At 44.5% G+C, this 23,494-nt stretch overlaps 1 protein-coding gene across 1 annotated transcript in view; it reads left to right on the forward strand.

Moving 5' to 3' along the window:
• Positions 1–5,701: 5,701 nt before the first annotated feature.
• Positions 5,702–23,494, forward strand: part of ARHGAP20 (Rho GTPase activating protein 20) — a 54,944-nt gene continuing 37,151 nt past the window's right edge. The window contains 2 exon segments of the mRNA XM_085581095.1: positions 5,702–5,984; positions 15,903–15,988. Coding sequence (XP_085437221.1) covers positions 5,802–5,984; positions 15,903–15,988 — 269 coding nt within the window. The 5' untranslated portion in view covers positions 5,702–5,801.

Genomic DNA, 23,494 nt, shown 5'->3' on the forward strand with positions numbered 1-23,494 from the left:
ATGTTGCACACAAAGGGAAGAGATTAGGCCTTATCTAAAATGAAATGCTATCCTTTCATGTCTGATACTTTGCTCCTTCGTGAGGTCCTTGTGGATGAATATCGAGTTACAGACTTTCAACTTTGCCTCGCAATTTGCAATTGAAAGACTGAACGCTGGACAAGGACAGCAAGAAAATCTTCAGTGCAGAGAAACAAAAAATAAAAAATCTTATGAGGGTATTAGTGTGAATGAAAGATATAAGGCATTAAAAATGAGAAGGAAGATATAGGAAAAACAGGGAAAATGTGTATGGTAGGAAAATTCAAATGTCACTTGCTTCTGGGAGGTGTTGATATTGGGCCGTACACACATCAAGATACTTATGCCAGCCATATTTGCTCACAAGCATAGTACTGGTTTAACTACACTGATTAAAAAAATCAAACTTAATTAAATCACAGCAATGTTTGCATGCAGAAAGCATGCAGTTCTTCAAAGGCAAACTTCTCTTTGATGTGCTGGACTGAATTTCACAGAGCATAAGACTGAAGGGAATATTAAGAATTGGTAGAACCATTGGCTGCTTCGTTCATAAGGCTGGGACATAAAAGTCTTCCCTCATATCTGGGCATTAGGCGTAACCATGGGAGGATGGCCCTAGATGACCACAGTGGTGGTCCCACGTGGAGCACCCCACGCTCAGACTCTCCCTGTGCTGTGCTGTGCCTGTTCCTACACTGAGCTGTCAGCTGGGCTCCCCATTCAGCTCTACACTCGTGCCTGCTGCTGGAAACATGCCACATACTGCAAACTTGGACTCCATATTCACATGGGATCACCTGTACTTCTGGGGTAGAGAGAGAGGGTAGGTCTCTGTTTATTTGACAGCCTTTGGCAGAACAGCCCAAGTGAGGTGTTTCCCAGCCCTTAAGGAGCCTTGAGGCAGAGCATCTGGCACAAAAGGCCCTGTAAACTTTACTGCTTGGGAAGGGACAGAATATGGTGCTTCCTGTTAACATGATACTATCTGCACAAAACATTAATAACTGCAGTGGCCTGAACCCCAGAATGTTCATGAATTCCACTTAACAGCTACTCACATAGCATTTAGCAGTTTTATTAGCACTTTGCTATCAAAACAGAAGGGCAGGACTTGGTACCTGGGCTACCTTCTACCCAAACCCTTTGAGACCAGAGCACAGAGGATGCTCAAAGTTTACCACAACATTTTTGGGAAAGAAGCAGCACTAAACACCATGAGGATGAGCAACGAAGGATTCACGTTGTAGGGCAAATATCTGCCTCTAAAAGCTCCCATGCCGAGTTCCAGCATCCATTCCATTAATCTGTGTTCTCCAAGTTTTCATTTCAGCTCAGCTTTTTTCTTCTGAGTAGCTCCAATCTGTCCAGGATATGGTCCTATTTTTAGCTGTTCACAATGCACAAGCAGCACAAGATTCTAGGTACTGGGATATTAAAACAGAAAGTCATTGGATCAGATCTCATTGAAATACAACTGCCCCTGGAGTTTCCAATTCAGCTCAACTTCATGTATTTAATTGCATGGGGCACTTGTGCGGTTCATAAAATTAGTGCTCAGGCAACTGTGCACTTTTGGGGCAGGTTTGATAGAATCATGTATTTTTAGTGCAGGTTAAGTACTGTTCATTCATTTATAGCCTCACATAGTTCCTCAGATATCATAATTTCCTTGGAACGGAATGTCTGCTAGTTGCTAATGTGCTTGGAAAGCTCATAAAACCCAGAGGTAGCACCAGCCTGTGTATCTTGCATTTGCTAACAGCTCACTGTGGGTTTCTCTGATGTGGCAGATTTAGAGGGGTCATATTTCCACCTGGACGAGTTTGCCCATGAATAATTCTCCCATCTTGTGTACAAACATGATATTCCTACAACACCCATATATTTCTCTGTCCCAATTCTCCGTGTCTCTCTGGTATTTTTCTTCTCAGCACCCCGTGGTCAAGGCAACAGAAGGAAAATCTTTTTATGAACATGCATATTATTTTCTGAGCCTTCTATGTCTTCTTTGAGGGGGGTAGGGCTCAAGCAAGATTTTAGCTGGTGGTGATAATGATGCAGTTTAAGGATGATTTGGTGCAATTATACACCTTGTCTTTTCATTGTTCCGACCAACACAGGCCAGAAATACCCAGGCTGATGTTAAAACCCTCACAGCATGAGAAACAGCACCCAGTAGGTGCCTCACAGCCTGGGCAATGTCACAGTGTGCCTGCTTTGTACTGTGGGGTGGCTTAGGCAGGAATGGCCCTGTCCTCATGCCTGGCCTCACACCAGCCCATGTGGGATTTTTTTCATCCTTGGACAAACACTGAGGGAGAGATGGTGATTTTCCCACTGGGAGACTCTGCAGAGAGGCAGGTCAACCATCAGGCTGAGGCAGTTCTGGGAATTCTGCACAGGCTGCAATTGCATCTTGTCCCCAGCCTTGATCACGCCCCCAGTTTTCAAAGTTCTCTCAAAATCCAAATGAAAATCAACAAAGCCCTGATCTACCAGAAAGAAACTGTTGGTTAAACTCTGAACAATCTTTTGGGAAACGCTGTTTTTCCTGTTTCCCATTTTTGACAGTTCTTAGCGGGTTCATTTATTTTTACCCTTTGAGATTAATCACAATAAGGCATGAGACCCACTTGCTGCTCATGTCACATCAGGCAAGGTGCCCCAGGCTGCCTGGAGATTGCTCCTGTACACTGCATGCTTCCTCCTGGTCATTTCTGCTCCAGCAAGGGGAAGGGAGGCTTGTAAAACCCTGCTCCCTCCCAGTCACTCCTGCCAGTTTACACCTCCTGCACTAAACTATCTGTCCACTCTTCTGGCAGAGAAGGTTAAGGAAAGGTACGGAAACATTGGCTCCAGAGAACTGAAGCTAACAAATGGCTCCAGAGAAGAACTGAAGCTAACATGTTGGCTGTATGTTTGCATATGTAAACATATTTGTACTTCGAAGAGAAGAAAGCTTCTCCATCTTGGTCCTAAAACAGCAAGATTTTGATCTATTTGCCTCTGTGAGTAGGTGAAAGAGTCAATATTCAATGAAGAGCATAGGAAATGCGCTCATGGTAGTAGATAAAAGAACACCTCTATGCACGTGCAAGCATTTCGGAAAGCTTATGCAACGTTTCCTTTTCAAATAAACAGATATGTAAAGCCCTGTTTCCAAAATGTCACTGAGAATATCACTTGCAAATGTTTTTGGAAAGGAGGTTGCCAAATTGCTAAATATATTCTGTGCTTTGAATAGGCATTTTGTACTGTTTCCTTTCTACTCTGATAAATCTTTTCTTAGCCCTCCCACAGAAACTAGACCTGCCTGGGGATGGTATCCTTCTGGGTTGGGTGCTTGTCCCCATGTTATAGAGCTGGGTGCTGTGCCAGGGGAAGCCTATGACCCTGCTTGTGACCCTCTTGATGCCAACCCCTTGCAGGACTGCCAGGGTGGAAGAGGACGAAGGAGGAGAAACAGGGACATGACCAAAAGGATGGGAGCAGAAGGGCAGAAGCTGTGGGAGCACAAGAACAAGGTCTGCACTGTGTGGGGATGGGTGCTCACAGCTGGCCTGATGCTGGCCTGCGCCAAGGCCCAGAGGTGCAGAAATTAGCTGACATCACAGTTTTCAGAGACTCATGCTTTAAAAATTCAGAAGACTTTTTTATATACTACTTTGCCTCAGTGATGAATGGCCATCTGTCTGTAAATTAGTACAGATACCAAGAATGCATCATTTCAAGGTTTCTACACTTCAGCTGAAAAACCTTACACATACAACGAAGAGGAAATGGTGCAACTCCCGACACATTAGCACACACTGCATACAAACCTCTGCCCTACTCATCCACTGCTTTCCCAAAGGTATCAGGGGCAGCCTGCTGGACTTTCTGAAATCAGACACAGTGTCATCCAAGAGCTATTTCCAGGTGGCAATAGGTATCTATGATTTTCTTTTTATTAATCAGTCATACAGTAAGGAGTAAAAGTCAGGTCAGATCCACAAAACCCCAGTGCTTCTGAGGAGGCAGAACTCATACTGCATTCCAGACTTAAATATTTCATCTTTCCTTACTTACATGATTCCACCAACTTGCGAAAATGAAGGTACAAGGAGAGGTCAGATGCCCACATCAATCTCAACAAAGAGATCACTGAAGTAGTATTACATGGACATGCTGAGCCTAAATAATGCATCCAAGATAGCTACATAACATGGAACCAAATTAATCATTTACTATTTTAGTCACATATGGCCAGAGCCACCACCACCAAGCTGCAGAAACAGCACATCCATATGTGTCTCCAGGAGAACCAGCCTGGGTTATCCAGATGTAAAGTAATCTTGTTAAAGCTGAATCTCTTCCCAATCCAATTCACCACAAGGATGCAAAAACTCTTCTTGCAGAAGACAAATGGTAGTTTCAAAAAGCTCTACATGAGATGGTAGGGCCTTTCTTTTTCTTTTGTGATTAACGTGCGAGAAAATGCATGTACAATCTGTAACAGCTAGAAAGGCTGGAGATAAAAATGTCCCTCACAACACGTAGGAAGGGTTAGAAAGAACCTCCTGGGCGATCAGGAGTAGCCGCTCACTGTTGAAGACACCACGTTTAATGAAGGCACACAGTAATGTACCAATATGACAGCTGAATCAAGCCAACACCATTTGGAGCACTACACCTTCTGCTCCTGGCTGGAAGGGATCCTCCAGAACCTCCTCCTCTTAGGATCATTACGATCAGTACGCTTTCTTCCCTTCTCCAGCTGAGATTTATTTATAGCCTACTTACAACCATTTGTTCTTGAGCCAGCACCATCCATTAGTGGAACTAGTGGCTCCTCCTCCTTATTGCTCATGGCTTTCTGGAGCACGACGGCACCCCCTTGGCCTCCCCCAGCGCACTGGGAGACTGTGGTACCCTGCTCCCTTGTCCTCTGCACCAGGACGCCCACACCTGCACCCACCTCACCGCCTGCTCCTCAGACGGGCACCCTCCGGCGGGAGGGCTCTGGGGAGAAACCTGCGCGGCGCTGCCCCGGCTGCTGCAGGGACATACGGGGGACCACGGTTCTGGCACGGCACAGCGCCCGCCCCGCTGCCGGGACCCCCCAGCAGCTCCCGGTGCTCCGAGCCCGCAGCAGCCACCACAGCGCCCGCGGCACTTCTGGGGCCCAGCGGCACGCACCCAGCGCCCTGCCTCCCGGCAGCCCTGCCCCGCAGCCCTGCCCCACAGCACCCGGCACCCGCAGCCCTGCCCCACAGCCCTGCCTCCCGGCAGCTCTGCCCCGCAGCCCTGCCCCGCAGCACCCGGCACCCGCAGCCCTGCCCCGCAGCACCCGGCACCCGCAGCCCTGCCCCGCAGCTCTGCCCCGCAGCACCCGGCACCCGCAGCTCTGCCCCGCAGCACCCGGCACCCGCAGCCCTGCCCCGCAGCACCCGGCACCCGCAGCCCTGCCCCGCAGCTCTGCCCCGCAGCACCCGGCACCCGCGGCCCCCGACCCCGCCGCGCGCACACGCGCGGGACCGGAGCGCGCGCACTGCCGCCCACCGCCGTCCCCCCCGCCGCGCCCCGCGGAGGCCGCGCATGCGCGCCGCCGCCCTCCCGCAGCGGGAACCCCCGCAGGGCGCGGGCCCGGAGCGGCGGAGGGGGCGTGGCCTCCGAGGGCGGGTCCCGCGGGGCGTGTCCCGCGCGCGGGGGGCGTGGCGCGGCGCGGCGCGCCCTGTCCATGGTGCGGGCGGCGGCGCGGCTGTCCCCCCGGCGGGAGCGCGGCGGTGCGGGGCTGTATGGACGTGATGTCCCCGCAACAGGAGCACCTCGGCCCGGGCCGCTCGTCCTCGGTGAGCGGCGAGAGCAGGGGCTTCGCCGCCGCCGACAGCAAGAAGGTGAGGCCGCCCCCGGAGACCACACGGGAAAGCGCCCCCCGATCCTTGTCCGTGTCCCGGAGCTTCCCGCGGCGGGCACCGCAGGTCAGCGCGGCCCCACCGCTCCGCCGCGCCATCTCCCTGGGTCCTGTACGCCGGCGTCGGAACCGGGGTCGGGGGAGCCGCCGGCGGAGCCGGGGCTGTCGGCGGGAAGGGCTCGTGCACGGGCTCCCCGGGGAGCTGGGAGTGCGGCGGTGCCCGGTGTGGCCGAGGGGCTTCTGGCGGGTGGGTAACCCGGGGCCCTCAGGGGGTGGCTGCACGCATGTCCCGGGAGCGCAGGGAGGCTGCTGCCTGGATGTCCGGGGTAGGTACGGAGCACAGCTCGGGAAGGGTTTGCTGGGTGCTGTTCGGTGCAGACACACAGCTTTGCTGCATGGATTTCCCGGTGATCTGGTGCGGAGGGTGCTGCTGCATGGATGTGCTGGATCGACAAGGGGGTTTGCTACATGCATTTCGTGGGGAAACCTAAAGGGCGTTCTGCTGTATGGATTTCTAGAGGTTTTGCTCGGTGGGTATCAGAGGGAGCTGGGGAAAGGTTTACAGAGCGGTTATCCAGGGGACCGAAGAGGGATCTGCTACATGTGTGCCTGGAGAGAGCGAGGGAAGGGCTCGGTAGAGATGAGGGTGTTTGTTGGCTGCTCTCGCACGTGCTTTGTGCAAGAGAAATATAAGAAGCTCCCTGAAGAAGCACCTTGTGAAAGTGTGTACAATTGATAGCAGAAGAACCTCATCCCATCTTCAAAACTGGTTGTAAAATCTGATGTCTCAAATTGCTTTTCAGCATCTGACACAATGAAGTGCAAAATGCTTTCTTCTGCATACAGCCAAGCACTTGTTTCTGCCTTTTACTTAAAGCGAGCTGTGATAACCAGATCCTTCCTGCTGTATAAAACAGGAATTCTTCTTTTCTCTCGGGTTTAGCAAGTGCTGAAGTGTTTTTATATCCAAAGTAGAGCTGGTACCTTGCTGCCTTGCAGATTTTGCTTCACAATAACATTTGAATCTATTCACTGCCTTGTCTTTAGAGGTGCACTTCAGACGGCTGCCAAATAGGCTGGCAGGATTAGAATGACTGGCCAGGTTTCAGTGTCCCTTAGTAAATCTGTCCACCTGGTGACAATTTAGGATGGTAGTAAAGTCTGAGCTTGTGTCCAATCCTGTGGCTAAGCAGTCTCTGGGATTTTGCTGGCCGTGGCACAGGAGTGCTGATGTGTCTCTTTGGACTGGGAGGTGATGCTGTGTGTTTCCATGTGTTGTGTCCATGTGTGCTGTGTCTCATCAAGCCACATAGTGCTCCAGCCTGACTGCAGCCCTGGGGACCTCTTCTAATGGCAGCTACTGTCAGTGGTGGAATGGTTGCCTGGAGAGAGTTTCACCAAGATTTCTACTACACTTTGCTGCAGTTAATACCTGATTGGTTTCTGAACTGGGCATGTGATACACCTACACAAGGTGATGGAGTACCTTCTGCTGCCCAGCTGGGCAAAATGATGGAATAGATACTCACCCTTTCCAAGTGCTGTGATCTAATTTGAGTTGGCTACATGTGCAGCTTTGATTTTTATCAAACATTTATTTCATTTTTACTGAAGACAGAATACCATGTACCTTCCAACCTGGCAGAGCACTGATGTTAGGCACCCGCCTGAAATGAGAAGTTATGTTCAAGTACTGCGAAGATGAACATTTTTATTGTGCAAGTTCCACTTCATTATTCAGCATTCTAAGGACAAATATTAATGGTAGCACTTGTGTTTCCTATTCTTGCTCCAAAGAGCCCACAGTTAAAGGAATGCAGACCTTGTTTTTGCCAACACTGACAAGAGAGCAGGGATATTACTTTTTACGGATCTTGGCAGCCCTTTTGGAATTCCTCAGCGTGGAGGCACATGCAGTGGGGGTACAGATGGAGATCCTCCTGTGGAGAAGCAGCTTGAGACCTTGGCTGGGCCCTGCAGCATATGGCAGCTTTGTACACCATGCACAGCCAACACAGGCAGCCACCAACATCCAGCCAGCGACTCAGCTGCTTGTCCACAGTTGTGGTGCTTCCTTGAGACTGCTAGCATGTCACCTCTTTTTGTCTCTCTGGGGAAGAAGATTCCTACTTTTATCCATGTCCAGGAAAGGAGTATTCCAAATTCTGCCTGAAGCTGGATCTCAGTGACAGTTGAAATATTTCTTTTACAGTTTGTGTCCTTTGGACTCTATATACCTCTATATACTTCTGTGTTGTCTTCCACTCAGTGCCAAAGCATCATTTTTACACAATACAGAAAGTTGGTTTTGGTAACAGGGAGCTTACCTTGTTTGTATTGGTTGCATACAGTGAAATGGAAGAATGTGTTGGCAAGAAATCAGTTTTGATACTGGTGACACAGCATGTCAAGTTAAATAATTTCGTTGCAAATATGTATTTAACATTAACTGTTTTGCTTTCTGCCAAAAGTTACCCCTAAATATGTGATGCTAGGCGACCAGTGGACCTTTCTCCCTTTTCATTATCATGACTATGTTTTCCCAAATTAGCTGAGATTTGCTGCATTGTTCTATGGTTTTCTGAACTCCTACTTCATCTTCCTCTTGGCTGTCAAAACAAAGCTGAAGGATCATGTGTTTGATCACACCACAGAACCAGAATAGGGACAGAAAATGTCTAGGGATTTTTTAATGTATTTTATGTGACCATTTAAACTAATATCCTGGAAACATTTCTGTGCCTATTCTTGGCATGCAAAATAATTTGCGCTGCTAACCTGCCTCACAGTCTGTGGGAGGTTCTCTCTGTTAAGTGCTTACAATGCTCTGCTAAAAGGTGACATTGAAGTGCAGTGTTTTAGTTCCTGCTTTTGGAAAATTCTGGGCTAGTTTCCCTCCTTTACTGGACTTACTGGAGTTACTATGTGTGATTGACCTACAGAGAAGTTTTGTATTGACTGTTTAGCTTAGAAACCAATACCAGTAAATTGATGCAACTCTGAAGTAGATTGCAGTAGCATGAGTAAAAGTGATTCTACTGATAGAGCTAATTTCTACAAATTTGTCAAAATAAACTATGCAGCAGAGATGTCTTTTATGCCAATGTAACTGTGTCAGCAGTAGCAGCTGGGTCATTTAACCATATTTATAAGTTCCTGATGTGTCACTTCTCTCTTCTCAGAGGGGCTAGATTCCAACCAACCCTGAAGATTTTATGCAAAACAATACCTGGTAGCATAAGGAGTCAGTCCTAGGATTTTTGCTGCCTCCTTGAAGATTTCAAGTAACTGCTTAAAATGTTTTGGAGGCTCAGCAGTTTTTAATATTTACACCTACAAAGTGTGCAAAAATGTAACTATTTTGAATACTAATCAAAGTAGCATTTATGGTTTGAGACTTGAAATCTGGCAATTCTGTCACTGTAAATATGTGTTTCTTTGTGATTCTGATCACAAGTGCAGCAACAGTTTACTGGCAGGGAAAAGGGAGTTATAGTGTTCCTCAACAGTGTATTAAATGGATAAATTCAAGCAAATTAATGGCATTGGAAGAGTAATCATGCATAATCTTCATCCCTTGTTTTACTCTGAAAAGGTGAATCAAGTATGAATTTACCATTATATTTTATGATACCTGGATCTCATGCCAATATATGTATGTTTTTTTAAGATAAATCTTCTTAAGCAGAGATTTCTTCTTCCAGCAAGACTGTCCTGTTTACTATGGTCCTGGCTGAGGATCTGGTGGGTTGGTTCTAGAATCACACCTGGTAGTGCTGGAAATTTTGGGCACATAGGAGCACTTCTCGCACTATTTAGTGGAGTGAAGAACAATTCCTATCATCCTGCAGACATATCCTGTAGCCATTTTGTCTCTGATGAGGACTGAAAAAGCCCCTACTTTAATGAAAACACTTGCAAAGTGGGTCATTAGGTTAAAATCACCTTGGTGGGCTTGCTGGCTTGTGGTAGCTTCCTGTGTTGTGTGCCTCCTGGTGCTGATTTAATTCCAAACTAGTGTTAGCAATTCTTCATTTCTCTGTCCATGAGAGAAACTGAAAATTATGCAGAAAACAATGTGTCTAGTTCTTGAGTCTCCTGTTCCTGGGAATTCTGTCTGCACCTCCTGGTTGCAGTAGGAAAGAGAGGGGCACGATAGGTCATGTGGGATGTAATACTCAAGAACCACAAATAATAAATTATTGCCTCTTTACTTAATGTTGCTTGAAGTATGCATATGGAATGGGGGGAATCTCCTCTCTCTGTCATCTGTAAAGTGCTCCTGAGAAAGTCTGCATGTACAGAAACTGGGGCAGAATTTTATCCATGTGTTAACCTTCATGCTTTGTGGCAAGCTCGAAAGGAAACTTTGGGCTTCAACAAGACCACCACAAACTGAGTCACTGGTCTGAGCAGTGCCCTGACTCACTGTAGGACCCACAAGCAGCATACTCAATGTTCTCCTTCTCTAGGATGCATTTACTAATCTTTCACATCTTCATCTTGTGATGTAGATGAGTGGAATCTTTTGAAGACATCCTTAGCAGTGCTTCCAAACATTTGTATCTTTTGGGAGGTATGGTGAAACATGTTTTGCTCTTAGCTTCTTTTATCCATTTTTCTTTCTGCTCTGAGATAGCCTTCAGTCTTTGTTGTGCTCTCTAGCAGCAGCTGTTTGTTCCATGATGATGTGCTTTTGGTTCCACTGTATTGATAGCTCTTTTCTCTTGTGCCCCTGCAATTGTTTTCTCTGCAATTTTCCATCCAAAAATGGCTTTCTATCTAAGAAGGTCCTTGTAAGTAAAAGTATTCTGCCAGCATAAACAAAAGCACATAGTTTTGTCACCTGCTCTGCCTTTATGGTAAATGGTCTCTCTGTGGGATCTACGTCTCTGCTGCTTGAGCCAGCAGTTCAAATGCAGTCATCTTCTCACCCTGTTTATGAGGGCTCAAGAATGCTATGGGTCAGCATAGGTCCATTTCTTGCTTTAACAAAGTATAAGAATTCTTGTTATTTTTGGTACTTTTTGACAACTCTAGTCTGTAAGTCTAACAAATACTGCATTATAATATGTAGGAAAATATAATCTATTACCTCTCATAAGTGGCCAGTCATACAGGGGCAAGAGCGATGCCCAGTTGTCCTGCAAAATTGACTGCTATATGCTGAGGGTTGTTGTGATTTTTCTGATTTTTCAGGCATTTAGCTGAACTTTGCCTCATAGTTTCTGGTAAGGATTTGTTGTCTGTGCTTTGGTTCATATCTAGCTAAACCAGGAGTGTGTGCCACATATATGTTTTGTTGCTCAGACAACAAGAGCAGAGTTTGCATGGGTGAAATCCCTCGCTGTTATTAACTTAAATACGTTTAGAGAGTAGGATTTGTTAAAATCAGACTTCCTTTCATTAGAAAAATAAAGCAGTGAAAGGGAGAGCTTAGCCACTTGAAAGCAATCCTCAGCTGGAGGCATTGGCACATCTGAGGGTTGTCCCTGTCATCCAGTTAAATGACCCAGGCAGATGTCCCAGCCTTGACCCATTTCTGGAGTGAACCTGTAAATCAGGAGCCTGAAATCCTTCAGTGTCTGGGGAGGCTTTAACAAGGTTATCTGCACATTGCTGAGGAGGCATTTCTGCTGTGTTTACCTGTCACTCAGGAACTAAGTAAATTTTTCAACTGTTTTGTGTGTCTGTTCTTAAACAGACATCAGGTAACATTTTCTCATCCTAAGTTCAAACCACTGCAAGAAGACAGTTTTCCCTGTGTTGCTGAGCATATACATTTTTCTGTTCTCTGTCTTTTGCTCAAATAGCAAGGAGAGGATTGATGATGATTAATTTTTTTGGCCACCTTACTTTTCTTTTACAGTCAGTGGAGAAAAACTTATTCAGACAAGATGAGCCATGCCCTAAATTGTCCTTTTCTCTCTGTCAGCTATAAAAGGAGAACAGGGCAGACAGCTCAGGTGTGTGAGTCAGAGGCTGGGGAGAGGAATCTTCCTGCATGTGTCTCACCATGGCATGGCTCAGGTAGCACAACCTGGCAATGTGGGCAGTGTGCTCCCAGGGAATCACTGCACACAGTCCCTATCTTAGCCTGCCTGCTCTGACCAGTAGCTGCAGCAGGGTATCCACTTAGTGCATAGATTTTAACTTCTCAAGACACTTGAAAATATTACAAACGCTCTATATGTATTACTTAAGTTACTTGTCATCACAAAATAAATTGTAAGTACCGTTCATTTTTTTTCATACATTTTTTATTTAATTCACACTCTGCCATTCTCTTTAGAAGCATGATATAGTAAAGCTATATACTTTACTTCCAGGTTTTTTTGATTTTACCACATGTTACCTTTTCCACAGTGGAAATCAATATTGTGACTTGGCAATATATTAATTTATATACATTTCATATAGTACCATCATCCACCTCAACTGCGAGGCAAAATTAGTTGAATGCTGTCATCCAGGAATAGATTTTTCCTCCAGCTGATGACTTGGGAGATACTTGTGCAAGTTTTACTGTAATCCATAGGGATTCTGGTTCCTAAGGAGATACAGCATATTTTCAGTGATGTTTTGCAACCTTTCTGTCCTCAGCATGGTGGGCTGGTCTGCTCATAAACCACCTACCATCACAGTTTACAAAACAGTGTGTCAGATTGTAGGTCTGATTGATATCTGGTGTAAATTTGTTCTTTTCCAGTCTACAGGACTATGACTTTTTTATACCAGGTAAGAAACTGGCCAAATACTACCACCAGTCCAACAACTGAAAATGCAAAACCTTTTTGTTTCTGTTAAAAAGTCAAGACAACCACAACCAGAAATGCAGAAAGTATGAAGTTGAACCTGAATCGGTGGGGAAGGGGCACCAACTCAAGCTTTTGGATGTGAGGAAGACAGAAATAGTTCTAGTTTGTCCTGACTGATACAAGATTATCATCTTTGCATCTGGAACACTGTAAACATTCATTATAAATACTGATTTTATGATACATTTCACATGCGTGTGAGTCAGCCAGCAAGTATGAGAATTTCTGTCTGTGTTGACCTTTCTAATATTTACATGAAAAAATGGAAGGTAATGATGTGGGACACATGTTGAGAAATGCTTCTCTGCGTCCCATGCTTAGATAATTGGTCAGTGCATCTCCTTTTCCTCCCAAACATCTGCTCTCACAACAGCTGTTCAGGATATATCTCCTCTTCTCCACATTGCCATCCTTGCACATAATAAAAGCAATAAAAATGAGGATAGCAAGCAACTAGATCCAACTCAATGAAAAGTGAATTTATCCTCTACCTTCTCAAAGTTAATCAAGTCAAGTTGTCATGATGGTCACTTATTTTCTCTTCCCAAATTCTGTACATAGAAAAATAAAAATAAAACACCCCTTTCTGCCTGTAATCAATGTCTCTGTGTAATGTGTTTATTTGCATACAGCTGACCTGACTCACTTGAGTGCTGTGAAAATTTTCCTTTTCTCATCTGTGATCTTTTTATGTTTTGGGGCTACATTTTTTCTGTTAAAGTCTGCTTAGTAGCTGTGCTAAGAGTTTGCCCAGAGAGGCTGTGGAATCTCATCCTTGGAGGTAACACATACCTGCACTGGAGGTGGCCCAGAGTGGCCTGCTTGAATGGGTCTTGCTGTCAGCATGTTCAGAGGGGCTGGGTCACAGACCTGCTGGGATCCCCTCTGACTGGGATTATCTCTGCCAGCTATTTCAGCTCTTGCTAAACTCGTTGTAGTCTAGACTTTATTTTGGTCTTCAGACATTTGAGTCAAGACTAGAATCTTGCTGGCACAGGTGTTATTCAGCACTGCTAATCCAAGCATGAAAAAAAAAAATCTGTAATTGCCATAGATTTTCAAATACTGCAGATTTTTTTTTCCCTAGCGGCTTTCTTTTCAGACCTGAAGATCTCTTTGAAAATGTAACCAAACTTCCACTGCATTTGCAGGAGCTGAGATGCTCCAGTTTTTACCCCCAAAAGCTACCTGCCCAGTAATGTGTAAATTGCAGTAAATTTCCCACTAGGAATTGATGCTTTATATAAACTCCTGAAATCTGCCTGTTGTGTGACATATGTGGCTGGTCTTCTGTAGTATGTTACACTGCATTGTTACACAGATTATTTTTTGTCTTTGTATTTAAAGGTATGCTACTTCTAAAAACTCTAATAGCTTTTCAGATTTGCGAGCAGTAAGACAAACAGATATTGTTCACTAGAACAATTTACCTTATTTAATAATTTTAAAAATACCTATTAAAAATGGGCATCTCTTTTATTAGTAATCTTTTATTGTTCAGTTATAGTCCAATTGGAGACAGCTAAATGTTCCCAGATTTAATTTATCAGTCTTGAGAGGGTTATTTTTTGATAAAATAGGGAGGAGGAGATAATTTTTAAAGGCGAATTGAAATTACACAATTGATTTTATAACAATTGCTGCACAATAGCTGTAACTGAGTGACAAAACAAACAAGCATGCTCTATGTCAATAAAGAGGATGAAAAAAAGACACAATAACAGATGGACTGCAGTGAGTAAAATAAATGCACTTGTCACAAGCAAGTAAAATATGTAGAGTTCAGTTTCTCCGAGGGGAGCACACTGTGCACCTGCCCAAACAGAATGTGTGCCACATCCAGCACATACATTGGCAGAAGAATCAGTTGTTCTGACTGTCCTGACATATTTGTCCTGGTAGTCAGTGGTTATTTTTGGTATGAGGGAAGAGAGTCATGCTTTGTGATTAGCTGAGAATAGGGATTTCATGACTGTCAGAGGTTCACCTGTTTGTGGGCTCTCAGTGATGGCCAGGGCGCTGTAAGGTACCATTGCATCATTGGATATTCTCCGGTCAGGGTCTCAGGAGGAGTTTGACCCTGGTTCTTTTGTTCACCAGTTTATTCTGAAAAATATTTGAGATAAATAAGATAACAGTCACCCTTCTGGTGGAGGGTCAGTGAGAGGAGAGGTCATGCACCTTGGCAGCAGGCTGCACAACCGGTTCAAGACAGCCCTCCAGGGTTATGGCCAGGACTACTCAGTCCTGCTGGCTGCAGGAGGGAGACTGAATGCATTGTGGTAAATGCATTTGCATTCAGCAAAATGTGTGTTTTTGTCTCCTGTGGGTGCTTTTGAAAATTTCTACCTCTGGGGAAAACAGTAGTATTTATTTGCTCAGTATTTTTATTGTAGCATTCAACTTCACTGACTGGAAATCCATGATCTCTTGTTAGCTACTGACATTTTCATCTCTTCCTTGTGCTTTCTTTTTTTATTTTCCCTGTAGTGTTCTCTGTCTTTGAGGGTCTCCTTTTTCTCATTCTCTTCCTAGTTCTGTGCTAACAGCTGTCTTCCCTCTCTCTGTTTTATTTTTCTCATACATAATCAGCAATGAAAAAAAATGTCATTGTTGACTACTGAGGGGCAAGATATGGTCCACATTGAGTAGCAGGATAGGAAACTGCTCTCATCTCTAAAGATTTGTTAAAAAAGGGTAGCTTAATATAATGCATAAGGTCAGGCGGGTAGAATCCAAACTTTAATTTATAGTAGATGACAGGTGTGACACAGAAATGTATGAAGCATTTGAAATTTAAACTACCACCTGGATATCTGATAAATTTAAAGTACAATAAATTACTACAGGACAATAAAGTGGGTGAGGACCAGCTCTAGGTGTTTATTTCATGTGTGCAGGGTACCTCAAGTATCTGTGTATGGACATTAATTTTCAGCTTTTCTTTTCACTGGCTTTCTGGTAATGCTACTGCTTTTCTTACCATATTTTCCCCCTCCAGGGGGAATTTCCCTGTGATTTTTTTCCCCCTCCAGGGTTGCTGAGGGCAATAACTTAGCCTTTTTCCCATGGCCTGTAATTGGAGTCTGGCTGTGCCCAGTCTGTATGTGTGCAGTTACTGTTCTGAATCTCACCTGTGATTTAATTTTCTTTCTTTTTCCAATCAGAAGATGAAGAGTTTGGCCCAAAGACGCCAGTCTGCACCATCTTTGATCTTTGTCAAAGCACTCAGCAGATCTAGATCGGCCTCAAGGTGAGTCAGTGACTTTTGCTGGCTGTACTGTTTTGCAGTTTCTCAGCCCAAAACTTGAAATGTTTTTGAATTATTGTCCACACCAGGTTGTTGGACATAATTCAGGCTCCTCGGTAGCTGCACAGCTATATAGGCTGCTGAAAGATGTGACAAAACCAGCCCAGGCACCTGGTGGTCTCCTAGAGGGCCTTTCCCCAGGGCTGCCACACTGAACTGTTTACCTGGCTGGGTGGGCAGGGCTGCTCTGCAATTTGTAACTGGACATGCGACATTTGGGCTGCTCAGCTGTGAACAGCTTGTGACTGGCTGTGATTGCCTCCTGTGGAGATGGCATGGGCAGAAGGTGATGAATGCGTGCTGCCTTGGACACTGCCACAGTGTTGGGCATAACTCAGGATTGTTCACTGTAGAATTGCACAATTTAATTTGAGCTAAGTTTCTTCTGTCATTGCCTGCTGCATGGCACAGGCTGTCCAGGGCACTGGAAGTGCCTGCTGATTCAGGATAATGCTGTGGACCAGGATCTAGGGATTACAGCCTTCCCCTGTCCAGTATTAGCACTTGTGGGGCTGAATTTGTGGGTGTTAAGCATTCAGCCTTTTTTGACCTTGTCTTCTTTCAGAACTGGCTATCCCCCTTCCCTCCCTCTCTCACTCCCTCTCTCCCTCCTCCAATGTAAAGCTGCCATAGAAATGGAAGTTTCTGTGGAGCTTGTTCCCTGTCCAGCCCCAGCCCTGACCTGCCATTTGAACCACTCTGCATACATAACTTTTTTCTCCCTGCACTACAGTTCATTAGACTTTAAACTTACAAAACGTGTTTATCGAGAAGTGAGCCATCTGGTCGGCTGTTAATGCTTCCAGCTGTGTATTGCTCTTTATGAAGAAATGTTATTGAGGGAAATAAAAGTATGGCTTGGTAAGGAATATTTTTTCCTACTCTGTGGTGCATTAAGTAATCAGTACGTGAGCTTTGGAAAGTTTTTTGTCTTTGATCTAATTAATACCTGGTTTAACATCCTGCAGATTCCCACAGTATTTCAGAAACCTGTGAAAGTATTCTGTGAAAAAATCAGAGTTGCAAACCAGGAAAGTCAAATTTCATTTGCTTGCTGGTATTCAGACAATATTTTTCTTCAATTCTGCTTTTTAAATTTATTTTTTAAAAAATTTAAATGCTTTTTATTGCCTGCTCCATGAGTATCAGAAATCAGAAATAGTTGGAGAGACACCGAGCGTAATACACACTACATTTTCACCTAAGAATTTTATGCTTTCTTAAGTGTCTTGCTTGTGTAGCCCAGATCAGAATTATTTTCAAATATAGTGTGTGAAGGATTCTTTCGTAAGACAAGTTGCAGAAACTGTGTGGTGGAGGGACATAAGAGGGGAATGCATTTCCTTGTTCTGCAGTAAGCAATGCCTATCCTACACAACAACTGATGGATGCGGCCTCAGTCATGTCTGTCCTCTGCCTGTGGCATGCAACAATTTAGCTGCTTTCTGTTTTCACCTGAAGTCTGTGGCCTTTATGAGCGGTATTGGGTGAAGCCTGAGGACTCTGAAGTCAGAGCTGGCAATTTTGTAGCTTCAGAGTCTTTCAGTTTAGAGTGTGACACTTTGGATGGTGTTTATTATTGTTCACAGGAGCAGCAATTCTCACCTGTGCCTGACTTCCTTGTTTGGCTGTGCAAAGCACATTCCTCTTCATCACCAAACTGATGGATAAGTTTGATCTTTCCACTTGGTTTGCTGTGTAAATGCTTAACACTGGTGAAGTGCTTTCTCTGAAGGAGAGCTGAACAGCAACAAAATGACTTCTCATATTTTCTAATCTCCTCCAAATGTTTTACCTCAGACCTGTCTCTGCTCTTAGTTCTTATAGACACAGCCAGTCTGCAAAATCTATCATTCTTCTCTGGCCGTGAACCTTAATACTGCAACTCCATAACACTTACTTGTTAATGGTTGATTAATGATTTGTAGATAATAAAGCTCCTATCTGAAGTTAACAAACATCTGTGAGGGATTTATTGGAATACTCTCACCTCAGCAGCTGGCTCACCTCAATATTTGTTGAAATTAATGAACAAGTGCAAAGTTTAAAAGGGCAGGAAATACTTAGAAGCCTAGTCAGTTTGTATTTTTATACCACTTTATATGTCAGGTGTCCCTGGTTTATACACAGAGCACTTTCATAAAATGTAGTGGCACTTTGGACAGACTTACTCTGGGGCATTTTAAAGTTTATTAATGCTATTTATTCAAAGAAACCATTGTGACATCTGGAGATGGCTATTTAGCATTCAGAGGACTAAGGGTTTTGATGGTAGTGTTATAGCTCTGATGACACATGGATGTGAACAAGACAAGATGATCTATCTGGAAAAACCAGTGCTTGTTTGTGACATTGTCCTGAAAGAGAAGCAAGTCTGAAAGTCTTGTGTGCTTAAAATCTTGTCATCTTTTTCTTCATCTGTATCATTGGGTTTAATGAACATTCAGTTTTCATTACAAATTTTCCCTGCCTTGTCAATCCTATAGAAGGAGTCATGTGATATTTAGCCTGTTGAATTCTGGGATGGCTGTGTGGCATGGTAGTGCACAGAAGGGAAAGCTTGCTGTAATCCATGCCTCATTTGACTTGTACATGCCAGCAGAAGAGAAACATAGTAAATAGTACAAATATTATAGTGGAATTTGGGCCCTTACATCCAAGAGATGAAGATATGCAGACCACCATTGCCACATTGTTCTTTTTTCTCTTCCTTTTTTCCCTGTACAGGTTCTTTTTCATCACAAAATTGTGATGAATAGCCATGGAAAGACTCTTCACATCATCAGATGTACTCTTCAAAAGCACTTTGAGCAAGGTTATTGTAGAAATACATTGAAAAAGTAAGCTTTTGGTATTTTTCTTGGCTCATATTCAGGTGCAGAAAAAATAAATTTGATTGTTAACTCCATTAATGTGTAGGAAATCAGCAAAGGATTTGGGTTAGTTATATTTGTCCATGGATTTGTTCCACAGTTGTAATCTTTGTCTTACTTTTTCTTGGTGTCTTTCAGTGAAACTTGCACAACTTAATGATACAGTTCAGTGCAATACAAATTACATGCTTGAAACAGAAATATCTGAGGCCTGGATATAAAGCATGGGGTATTGTCATCCCAAATAATTGATACAGAATAATAAAGACTTGTTTCAAGTAAAATTTTCAGCTTTTGTTCTGCTGTCTCTCAAATCAATTTTGTGACAAAACACAAGTTTTTCCTTCACATTGGTGGTCTTCTGCTTGCATTTCTAATATTTCACAGGGACAGCCAAACTCTGTGCTGCAGCTGCCAGCAGCTTCCCCTTTTCTATTGCACACCTCTACATACCTTTGAAAGTGATAATTTTACATGCTGAAACCAAGTAATATAATTTCATAATTTCTGAGTCTGGAAGACTATTTATAAATCTGTGTCTCTACACATTAAAGGTGTTGAAAATGTAACAAATCTTTTTTACAGTAGGAAGAGTGTTTATGATATTATTTTGGTGTAAGCTGGAACATAGGCTGTTTAAAAAAAAATCCCAAAGGATATTTTTTAGAAAGTTTTATGACTAAATCCCTAAAGAACCTGAAAAGGAAGTTCCTAAAATGTTACCTCTACTCAATTTTGTTATGTGGCTTTTACGGTTGGAGAAGTGGAAGGTAAAAACTGAAGATTCAACAAGTTTCCGAGGTGTTTCCTCCCCTTGTTTGCATAGAAATAATGTTATGCCATTCACAGAGAGGCTGTTCTTCCTTCTTCCAGTGCACAGTGATTCTGGCATGTCATCTTCTAGGGGTCCCGTGCCAGAGGCTAAATATCCCAGATAACGAAGATCATATGTGTAATCTAGTAATACATTCCACTTGGCACGAGTCAAATACAGAGTGTTCCCAGAGTCTTGGACATTGTGTTTCCAGGGTTTTAGTCGGAAGAAATGTGGATGATCCAAGCTATGGGACTAGAAGAAGACAAAAATAGAGACTTTTAATAAATGTAAATTGCCAGAAGGCCTTAACTGTCTTTTTTCACAGGGAAGGTGAGTTGTTGGTGTTTCAGGCAAAACTGATGGCAGGGACAAAGGGGATGAAAGTTCATTGCACGTAACCAGCTTGTTCTATAGATATTTCAGCTGCGATGATTTTGCTGGTTCTTCAGTCATTTCCATGCTGGTGAATAATTTAGCCTTGCAGTGTAATCCATCTCTGTGTGGCTGGTGAGGCAGTGGGGAGGGAGCACGGGCCCGGGCCACACGCCATGGCCGTTTCTGCCGCCGGCGCAGGATGAGGCCCTGATGCAGAAGCTCTCCTGCCCGCTCACATGTCTGCCCATGCGGAGGTGGGTGTTGCTCTTGCACAGCCCCCAGGCACCATGGCAGCGTTTGCTGGAGCTGTGGACGGCACCTCCCTGGCAGCGGCTGCCCGTGCCAGGCGGAGGAGCGGCACCCTGGGCCAGGGCCGCCACGGCCCGGCCGGCCATGGTGCCACTGCGGGGACCGGCTGAGGGGCGGCCCTGGGCAGCTGGGGCAGGCAGTGCCTCGCCAGGGGGTCTGCAGGGCCAAGAGGGGCAAAGGCCGTGCCCTGTGTGCCTGCCAGCTCCCTGGTGTGCCTTCCACATTGGTCAGTGGGAGCTTGCCTCTGGAGCAGCTGCACGCCGCCAGCGGGGAGAGCTGGGCTCAGAGGCAGAGCGGGAGTTGGCGTGGACAGGTACGATCCCAGCTGCTCCAGCTAGTCATCAAACAGGAGGGAAAATCCTCTTCCTAGAGACTCAGTCAGCAAGGCAAATGAAGGTGCCTTTGCTTCTGGATTTAATTCTTAGATTTCATTCAGCCTCGAAATCAGGATTTTTTTTCTGAGATTTTTTATTTCGTGAAAAGTTTTGATGTTTTAACACTTTGTGCTTGATCAGAACAGGCAGAAATCTCTGTATGAGAACTGTCCTGGATTTCTCCCCTCAATATGTCATATTTCCCTGTGTAAGGTAAACATATATGAATTTGTAGAAAAATAGTAATTTTTAACAAATTGCTATTTTGTATTTAATTCTCTTCCTTTTTAATGGAAGTATAATTAAAACAACTTGTGATGATATTCTACAAGTTGTCCGTTTCTAGTATATCTAATTCATGCTTGATTAAAGCTAATTATAACAGTGGAGTATTGCTTCCTTAAACCATGTGTTTGAACACAAAAGTTACTTTTACATAATAATAGCTGAGGATAAAACTTTATTAGCTGTTAACACGGTGAACTTTCTGAGGCCTCAGATGGCCTTTTAACTCAGAGACTGGCAATCCTGCCCCTGTTGTGTTTTTTCTGTTTTGTTTTGTGTGAGTGTATGTGTGCATATGTTTGTTTTTGATAAAACCCCTCAGTTCTTAATTTACGACCTACAAACTGGCTTTTAGTGATGTTTGTACATCTGGAGACCGAAATGAGCTGCAGCTTTCAGAGATATACTGCTTTTTTATTAAAAGGAAAGGACGAGAGCTAAGAAGAAGGAAGGCTTGGAAGCAGGATTTTGGAGGGATTGGAGTTTAAACAAGGGATTAATTTTACAATAAACGACTAAAGTTTAACACCAGCACCTTAAGCCAATTCCCTTTTGGAGAGAGTTATGGCAGTGTGAAGACAAAGAGGGGCAGTGCTCGTCAGAATGAGTGCAGGGCTCTGCTTGTCCAGATGTCTCAGTGTCCACATGTGCTTTTGGCTGCAGCCCATTTAAAGTACTTTTTGGATTAGGCCTTGAGGTCTGGCAGAATGCAGCTGTTGTCCAGCCATTGTGTATCACTGATTTTAGACAATAAAATCTCTGCCAAGTGACAACCTGGCCAAGCAGTTTGGGCAACAGCATACCTGAGGAAATCACAGACCAACTTGCTTAGTCTGGTTTGTGATCATTTATCTTGTGTAAACAAGCAGAAAGGCTCTAATGACGTGCAGGCTGATGTGCAGCCTCTGGTGCTCCCCCCTCAGACAGGGACCAGCGTTTAATACCCATTGGTCTCTCCATGGCATTGCTTCCCCTGGTCCAGCTGCGTCCTCGTGGTGCACAAAGCTGCTGGTGAGGGGTATTAATCACATTGTGGGAATAACAGTCTGTATTTAGGTATCTTCTGTGCCCACTCTTTAGTGTTTGAGTACTGGGGGCTAGATCAAATAAAGGATAATAAGCCTCAGGGGGAACACTCTAAATCCATGACAGAAAGACAGCATCTCAGAGGCTTCCTGACCTCTCAAGTGCCTCTGTTGTTTAGACATTGTCCTGCTGACCAGACAGCTTACCAAACACCTGGATTTTTGCTTTTGCACATCCCAGTACAGCATAACTGTTGGCAACACTGAACAGGTAATTATCATCAAAAGGCACAGAGATGTGGGCAATCCTCTAACAGCTTTTTTCCCCCAGCTCAGATCACTAGTGGAGTAGGAACCTCTGACTAATCTGCCTGAGTAGCTCTGTGAAAAACTTGTTGAATAAATAGGTGGGCAGTGAGTTATGGGAGAGCCAACAGGTGTGTGTGGCTCCATGCATGTTCATAAGGAATCTGGGTCACTACACTTGCCATAGCTGTCAGAAGCAGGCATATTAAATAACCTCTTCACTGTAATAGGATAATTCCTGTGCTGTAGTACAAGTATCAAAATATAATTCAAAGCCCTGGAGGCAAAGCAAAGCCAGATTTGTTCCTGTTACAACTGGACGGATGAAGTGACAGTCCTGTGTTCCATGTTGACACCCATATTGGTCATCTGTCTCAGATAAGTGGTTCTTACAAACTGCAGCCAATGCAGGGGCTGAGCAGATCCTCTCTTCATGTGTGTGGTGAGGCTTTGTGGAGCTCACCCCACTGTGTCCCACAGTTTGTAGACTCATGGGATGGCTTGTGTTGGAAGAGACCTTGAAGATTATCTGCTAAGCTCCCTGCCGTGGACAGGGACACCTTCCACTAGAGCAGGTTGCTCAGGGCCCCATCCAACCTGGCCTTGAACTCTGCCAGGGATGGGGTATCTGCAACTTCCCTGGTCAATCTGTGCCAGTGCACAATCACAGTATAGAATTCTTCCTAAAATCTATTCTAAACCTACCTATCTGAATTACTTCTTCAATAATGGGAAAATCAGAGCCTAGAGGGGAAGGGCTGTTGGGCAGTGAAACTCTGAGAGACCATGAGCAGCCCCTCTGGTATTATGCAGTGATTGAGTGAGGTGACTGACAGGCAGTAAACCCAGGCAGTCAGCTAGAAAATGCCATTTCCTTGTTGAAAGGACATGGTCACACAAGTGCCTTACTCTTACCAATCTGCAGCCTGTGTGACACAGAGCTGGGGATGTTAGGGTCAGCAGAAACACGTAGGCTCACTGATAGCCATCATGATGGTCCAGAAGGGATTTCTAAAGGTGTCCACACCGATCTTGATACCTCATGTGCACATCAGCTTTAAATTACCTGTTTGTGTAGAGATCTG

Source organism: Lonchura striata, chromosome 1, assembly GCF_050655825.1.
Source record: "Lonchura striata isolate lonStrDom1 chromosome 1, ASM5065582v1, whole genome shotgun sequence".
Taxonomy (NCBI): Eukaryota; Metazoa; Chordata; class Aves; order Passeriformes; family Estrildidae; genus Lonchura; species Lonchura striata.